This window comes from Platichthys flesus, chromosome 12 (assembly GCF_949316205.1).
Source record: "Platichthys flesus chromosome 12, fPlaFle2.1, whole genome shotgun sequence".
In the NCBI taxonomy this organism is placed as follows: domain Eukaryota; kingdom Metazoa; phylum Chordata; class Actinopteri; order Pleuronectiformes; family Pleuronectidae; genus Platichthys; species Platichthys flesus.
Window position 1 is genome coordinate 19,618,837 of NC_084956.1, and position 8,486 is coordinate 19,627,322.

Genomic DNA, 8,486 nt, shown 5'->3' on the forward strand with positions numbered 1-8,486 from the left:
TAATTGTGAAAATAAATAAAAGTCTGTGTTTGGGCCTTGTCTTGTGTGTTTACTATTAGATGCAACATACTCAGCTGAACCAAAACACAGCCAGTCACATGTTTGTCGTCTTATAGTAAAGTGGTATCGACGACTCCAGAAAGACCCTCTTTGGTTTTTCCCCAAATCCTCTACGTTATGTTACATATGCTATTGACCTTGCTGCTACTTTGATAGTGATTAGGTGACAACGGGGCTGGAAAGGCCCCGCTCTGGACAGAGGTCTCCTGTCAATGACCCATCACCCACACCCCACATCCCTCTGTCCTGGCTTCACCACCCTGGCCTTCTGGGGCCTCAGGTGATCAATATAAAAGGTACCCTGAACCAGCCAGGAGACACACTCCACAGACTCTCAGTGAAGGAACACACTGTCCAGAGCTTCATTCCTTCAACTGCTGCCATGTGGAAGGACTCCAACAACGGTAAGAGATGTTATCTGCTCACAAGGGATTTTACTACTAGAAACAATTTGCTTTAAATATGTTTTCCTGATTAACTGATGTATTTTTTAGTGTCACATTTTTATATTTTATAATCATAGATGAAATAGTTCAGTGTTTATTTGAGCTGCACCAGGTGGATGTGTTTTCCTGCATCTGGGGACTTTCAGACAGTGGCAGAATTTCTGATTCTTTGTGCAAACATGCTGGCCCTTACTCACTAGGTGGGCTTTGCAAATATTAGAACCAGGTTTGGTATGATGAGAAAATAAAAAACCACAGAAGAAATAATCGTTTATTTGGCAAAAAACTGCGTCTTTAATCCTTAAAAGCTTGTTTAGGTTACAGGGCTGGACATTAACTCCATCCTCGCTTCTTCTTAGTTCATACACTTAAAATAAGAGGCTTCACAACACAGACAACTTCAGATTTTACAGCAAGAGAACCACGCAAACAACAGATGAAAGACAGTTATTCATGTGTGTCGCTGCATTATACAAATTCCACACTCTGCAGTGGTGAGGATTTTGTTTTAGCTGCATCCATAATGAGAAGCCTTGTGAGACCAGGCAATGCTTCCTATACAATAACAAGTTTATAAGAAAAAGATGAATTCATAAAAGTGTTAGATTCTTATTTTTCTGACTTGGAACCTGCTCTCCTCTCTCCCCTCAGATGATGCCAGAGCTGCAGGCTCCAGTGGCGGCTCCTCTCGCAGCGCTAGCCGCAGGAAGAGGACCAGCTTCTCCAAGGAGCACGTGGAGCTGCTGCGTGTCACCTTCGAAACCGACCCGTACCCCGGCATCAGCCTCAGGGAGAGCCTCTCCCAGACCACAGGCCTGCCAGAGTCACGCATCCAGGTAAGCAGTCACCACAGAGCACCTTGTATAACAGAAAGCCTCATCGGTGGAATAGATGTGAAGATGAAATATATTAAATTGAGTTGTTTGGAGTAAGGGAAGTTGTTATAGTCTTTATTTAAGAAATGGGATAGTAGAGTTGATCCTAGATGTGTGCTTTACACATTGCACTGTGGTTTCTTATCATGCAAAGCCTCTGTTTTCAAATTCATCCTGCCCAGAATTGTAGATACCGCTATCACTCTATCACTTCATTTCTTTAACACAGAGATGACACAAGCGTCTTTTATCAGCATCTTGTTTGACAGCACAGATAGACTGTACAACAAGCTCTGGCAGCTGACCACTACTAGATGTGCTCTGCCCAGCAAATCATTAACAGAGGAATGTGTGTTTTACTTTATCTGTCCTGCTTTGAATCTAAGCCCCTTGTTTCTCTCCTTCCTGTCCAGGTCTGGTTTCAGAACAGACGAGCTCGCACCCTGAAGTGCAAAGGGGCCAAGAAAGCACTGTGGCAGACTGACCCCCCCGGTCACGAAGCTCTCCCTCTGCCTCATGTTGTCGCCAACAGGGGGCCACAGGTTGGCCCCATCCCTCTTCCACCTCAGGGCCCCCCACCAGCCTACACAACCCAGGTGAAGGAGGAGATGGAGGACGCCTGCTACTATGGACATTGTCCTCCAGAATACTCTACCATCGAGGAGCATGGGCATTATGGCTCCATGCACGGGTTCCAGCAGGGCAGATTGCTGAGCAGCAACTCAACCCCCCACATGGGCAGGGGCTACTGGTCCCGGCCAGGCAGCCCTTCCACACCACTGTGGTGCCACTCTCCCCTGGAGATGAGAAACTATGCTTCGAGCTCCAGCCAGGCAGCAGCCTTCATGCACCCAGGATCAGCAGAGCAGCAGGCGTACATGACCTCCTCCACCTCCCACTCCTCCAGCCCAGACACCCCTGACTCTGGATACTGGGATGTCGGTCTAGAGAACAGCCCACCACGGGATGGCCAGTACTCAAAGCTGGATGATTCGTGGAGCGGGCTCGCTCAGGAAGGCTGTGGGGAGTCCAGACATCTGGGGCTGCCCCCCCTGCCTCATCTGTCCCTGCAGGAGATCCTGGGAGTGTTAGACGAGGACTGGCTGGGAGGAAAAGAACTGGACAACTGCGCACCTGTTGAGAAAACGGCTTTCTGCTAATGACTTTTTGATAATGGACACTCAGAAATCATATGTATTATTTTGATTCAAGTCATTTCTGTATTCTGCCATTTGTATATATTACAAACTCAGCAGAAATATTGGACGCATGTTTTCAAAACTCTACAAGCCAACATGCTTTTGTATTTAGTCCACACTGACCACTGTTAATGTATTTATTCATTTTTTCGCTATTTATAACGTTTATACGATTTTCTGCACTTTTATACAAATAAATCATTAGTAATGAAGCATAGCACGGTTTTATTTTTTTATTTAACCAATATTCTGAGTCACTTTACAGCCAGTAAGGTTTGACTGTTTTTTGCTGATGTCAACTGAGCCAAATTCATTATGTGAATTCCTCTGGTGTCCAGATGTGTTGGATTTACTGAGGATCAAAAAGTACATGACACACTACAACCAGGAGATGGTGCCTGTGGGTTGAGAGAAGGAAGAGACGGGGACAGATTAAAAAACTCAACAATGATCTGAAACTCATCATTTAACTTCGTAAAGCTGAGGGAACCTGCATATTGAAGTAATGACACTATGAAGGGTCATCATTCCGAGTGACCCCCCCCATTCAGATTGACACATTATTTTCATGAAAATATATGTTATAGTTTCGTTTAACAAACAATATTGGGACAAATAGGGAAATACAGTTTTGAGCTTTCATGAATTATTCTAGTTTTGTTCAAGAGTTGGAGTTATTCTGTAATTTTGCTCTTAATGGAAAAGGCCCCTCTCATTTATTTTTCCTTTTCACTCTCCCACACTTAGTCTGAGTTTGTCCACCATAAGACACAGAGGGTTAAAGTTTTCTTTCAGGATGAACAACACCGTCTTTTCACGATCTGCCAAAGCCCCGGTGTGTATCAGCCCACAGCTTTGTCCTGACCTCATGACTCCAACACATATTCCTTTATCAAACATGCAATGGAAAAAGCCCAAGACAGTTCACAGGATGTTGAGCCTGCGGCTTCATGCTGTTTCCCACAACAGAGAAATGTGCACATGTTGTTTACTCTGTTTTGGCCTCCTGCCTTCATCCTCAGCATGGGAGGAAGGGTGTTGTCCTTTTGTCAGTGTCTGGCGTAGTTTCCTGTCCCCCAGAAAACACACACACAATAGGAGGGAACGTGACTCTTCAGCTCTCTGACGCACTAAAGATAGCTCAGCCGAGGATGTATCTCAGACTGTCGCCGCCTGATGTGTGTCGGGCAGGTGTCCCAAGACAAGATGCTCTATCAACTAGATGCAGACCGCTGTGGGGAAAACCGATCAAAAACTTTCTAAAGACTCATGTCGATTGCAGTTTTGGACTAAAGCTACAAACACTCATGTTTGATTTTCATTTTTTATCAAAAAATGTGACCACTGCAATGAACTGGCTATCCCCAGATCTGGAAAAGTTTTCCCATTCAGATATGACAGAGAACATCCTTAGCGTATTTCAAAATGTTCTCTACAAACATGTTACAAACAGCAATAAATTACTTATGCATGAACAACTTAAACAACTTATGAAAGGGTGTATCCGAGTTTTTAAAGATTGATGACAAGATGAAGTGATGCTCAATCAATTATTAGTACATGAATGTACAAAAATCTTTATAGATGAGTCAAACTATCAATGAACCACAAGAGTTTTCACAGGACTATTCAGCAAACCTTGGTCTAAAGAGCTTTTTGCATCTTTTAGCTCATATATTTGTGTTTTACAATATCTACAGCACACCTCACTGTTCTCATCAGCTCAGTTCTCACCCACAGCAGCCAGTTGTTTACAGAGAAAACAAGTTTAGCAAATACGTGTCAACACGGTGGAGCGTTAAGCAACTGAAGAGCCAAATACAGACGTACAGAGACCAAAAACAAAACTTAACACAGGGTGAAAATTGGACTTGTACACACTCATGCTAAATAATATTGCTTCTGCTGTGAAAACCAAACGAGTAGTTACTGTACGTTCCATAGAAAGGCTAGTAGGGCTGAGGCTGCAGGTTAAAACAGCAGTTATTTAAGATATTTATTCATTAACTTAAGATAAATTATTGGATAGGTTGACCTGACATTTTCAAGTCAAGGCATTGAGAAGCCACCCAGGTGAAGCTTTGGGGAAGGAATAGGCTTGGTACTTATAAACATAAAAAAATATCATACAATGATACAACATAAGACACACACACACACACACACGTTCACACAATCAAAATAAAAACAGATGCCTCAGAGTCTGAGGGGGCATAACTATGATCTGTTTCCCAATCCCTCTGCAAATCGTCAACAACTCTTGGACTAATGTTTGCGGATGGTTTGGAACAACTTTTCTTAGAAACGTACCAGATGTAATGGTTGCCATCTTGTTTCATATGAACACACAAGTGAAAAGTGCTGATGAAGTCTGTTTACCTTTATGAGGAAACTAAGCCCATGGGGTGACGTGATCACAAGGGAGAGTGCGTGTGCATGAGAGTAACCATGAAAACATGATTATCCATAAGACTTGAGATGTCAGTGTGAATGGGACCTTACCCGCTAAACTGTTTGTGCATGAGAGAAATATGTATGGTAATAATCAGCTGTCTCTGATTGCTGTAAATGAGTCAGCGTACTGCATGTTTCCCCATTGTTACCTTGTTACATTCAGCAGTGATGCACAGAAAAACGTCTAAAACAATGCTCAGTTAAATTGGATCAACATAAAGTAGGAAGCATCATGTTTTTTATCATGTGTATCAGGGTCACCAAATAATACTAAGGGGCCTTCCCAGTCCAAGATTAGCCTTCTTCCAGACATGCTGTTGTGAGCTTGTATTCAGCTGAGCGGCTCATGTGATGAAGGTCGTGTGTGTCAGTGGCCGAAGGTGTCCACTGACGTTTTGGCATGACCACAGAGTCTGTCATGACCCACATTCTGCTGCACACAACATCTACTACATACTCCTTTCATCCTCCAGCCTGTCTATTAAGCAAAGAATGATAATAAGAATCCTTCCTATTATTTATAGTTACATGCAGGACACGTACAGCTATCAAATCCACTGCTGATGAGGAATGGTTTCATTTTACTCCTGCTCACCAAACCCACTCAGACACGCACAAGTGTTAACAGCCCCGGTGTTGAACAAACCGGGGGCAGACAGGCGTGTGAGTGATGGTCCTCAGCTGTTGGCAGACACAGGGATGAAGCCCAGACCTTCCCTAAAAATATGGCCTGTAATTTAACCAAACCCTCCCCGGGAGTCCACGTTAGCCACACGCTCTAATTTAGGAGCTCATCTGAGAGCTTTGTAATTGCACCGCGACACTCTCTCCCGTCCACAGCCTCGTTCTCCGTTTGCAAGACGTGATTGATGTTGGTCAGTGGCAGGGAGGAAGCATGTGTATGTGTGTGTGTACATATGTGTACATGAATGATCATACGTGCATATGACACGATCAGGAAGAGAGTATCTGGAAACTGGAAAGGAGACATGTGAGCAGGGGGCTCTTGCATTTGTTTGCTTTTCCAAAAATAGAAGCGCTTGCAGGCCAGACTGCATTCCTCCAGCAAATACACTAATGTAATGCTATACTCTTGAATATGTGTACTTTCATTCGCATTCATTCAATGTGAATAAAATGCACCTAAACCCAATTTAATATTCAAACAAACATCATTGTCTCGGTTGAGAATAATCATCAATGGAACATGGATGTCTAGTGCTTAAATTTCTTACACATGAAAGTGCACAATGCTGCAAACCATTCAATTTTATGAAAGCTTCTCCTTTAAACTCAGCTCCATACAGAAACAGACAGTTGATATTAAATGTCAACCACATGGGAAATAAGGTCAGCGGCTCATTAATGAACTCCTGGGCCGTAACATCTTCAAGTACCTGAGAGCTAACCTACTGTGTAGCAACCTAACAAAGCAGAGCAAAGTTTTTACAGGTGCAGCTTCTCACAAGAATATAACGGGTTGTTCACGAGATAGAAAAATTGTGTGGAGGGCAAGGTGACATCTGAAACTTATTATCAAGGACCACAAAATAAAACTTTTAGAATTAACCAAAAAGCATGAAATATAAATAGATCATTAAGAAACCGCTTTTTTTATTGGACATCCTAAATGAAGATATATATTAGATTGAAGACAGTAAATTAGCATGATTTAAAGAAATATGTATCATCCAGTCATCCTTTGATGGTCACAAGGGGGAGCCGGAGCCAATCCCTGCTGACATTTGGTGAGAGGCGAGGAAGCCCCTGACTTGTTGGTGTCAGTCAAAGCCAACATACAGAGACAAACAACTATTCACTCTCCATTTGACATAACCCTAATCTCCATGACTTTGAAATGTGGGAGGAAGCTGGAGTACCTGGAGAAGACCCACTCAAACACAGGGAGAACAAGCTAGCTCCATACAGAAAGACCCCGCCCAAGCTGGGATATGAACCGGGGACCTTCTTGCTAAGAGGTGACAGTGCTAACAATTTCCTTTCAATGAGATAAGCTTTTTTGGTTGGATGATAGAGATCAAGAGTCCACAACCAGGCAAGCAGACCTGTGAGGATGTAACGTTTATCAAGCGACCCATCAGTAATATTCGTAACATAGCATCCGCCCCCTTATTTGAATCTCCTAAGAAGTTTTAGAATTCTTCCTTGGCCCCACCCTTCCACCAAGTTTCAATAAAACTGGTTGAGTATTTTTTGCAAAATCCTGCTTACAGACGGACGGACTGTTGAAGGTAACATTTTACAACTGCTTCTATGGTCTTTGTATTGCTTTGGGTCACAATACATGAAAACCAAACTCACTTGAGCAGAACTATTTTAAAATCCAACCAAACTAAATTTATTCTGCACAACTCTTCAATATGTAACAACTATTTATGTCAGATGATCTGTGTATGGCTTGTTAAGCAATCTGGCAACATTATATAAATGTGGTAAAAATCTTCAAATCCGACACAGATAAAAATACAAATACAAATACCGACAAAATGTGTCTTATCATTATGAGAGCACAATTCCTCAGGAAAGTCTAACATAATTCTAATAAAACCCTATAGCTTATGGCTCAATGTTGGATGATACGATTCAATAGATTTGTGATATATCATTATAGTAAACAGTGTCATACAAGCAGTTAAATGTTTTAATATAAAGCTCTAATGTTATGATGCTATAAATACAGCACACTGGTGGTTGTTTCCCTTACACTGATCATTTATTGAAGTGTATATCTTCTCTTTTCACTAACACTGGAGTGACATATCAGGCTGAGTTTTGTCATTTCAGCTAAAAGCCCCCCACCAGTCACCCACCCACCCCTGGTGGCTCGCCTGCCCTGCCCTGCCATGTCTCCAGTGCAGCACCTTCAGCAGGAGTACTACATGTATGAGGTAATTGTTGTTTGGTCATGTGAGCTGCTGCAGCAGCTGTCACATGTGAGGATAACAGGAGAATCCTCGACCACGCCCCCCAGGTAGCTGATAGGACAGTTCACAAACGTTTAGGGACCATCAACCCTGAGATCCGTGAGAATCTGTTGGGGGGGAGTTGGGGAGATGCAACGAGAGTTGCTTTAACTAGGAAACATTGAGAAAGGGAAAAGACAACAAAACAATAACAGGAATTTACCTATGATGTCCTGTCTTCTAAGACATGTTTTGAATTTGGCATTTTCATTGTCACAAATATGTTGACATTAGTTTCTTCTTTGTTTTGCCATTATTAAGATAGATGGTTGGTGAATAATTATGCATAATCTATGAACACATGAAATTGCTTATAACTTTGAAAAGTATTTCAATCACCAAGTCTTGTTAGAAAGGTGGATATAAAAAATGGTTGGAATTGCTTGAAGATTTGCATGTTCCTACTTTATAGAGAGGGCTTGTGAGCAAATGTGTATAATGAAGCTGAGTCATGCTCAGTGAGATTTA

At 42.4% G+C, this 8,486-nt stretch overlaps 1 protein-coding gene across 1 annotated transcript; it reads left to right on the top strand.

Annotated features, from left to right (window-relative positions):
• Positions 1-442: 442 nt before the first annotated feature.
• Positions 443-2,604, top strand: mxtx1 (mix-type homeobox gene 1). Its single transcript, XM_062401562.1, has 3 exons — positions 443-464; positions 1,158-1,342; positions 1,795-2,604. The coding sequence occupies exons 1-3, from the start codon at positions 443-445 to the stop codon at positions 2,539-2,541; spliced, it is 954 nt and encodes a 317-aa protein (XP_062257546.1). The 3' UTR covers positions 2,542-2,604.
• Positions 2,605-8,486: the final 5,882 nt, after the last annotated feature.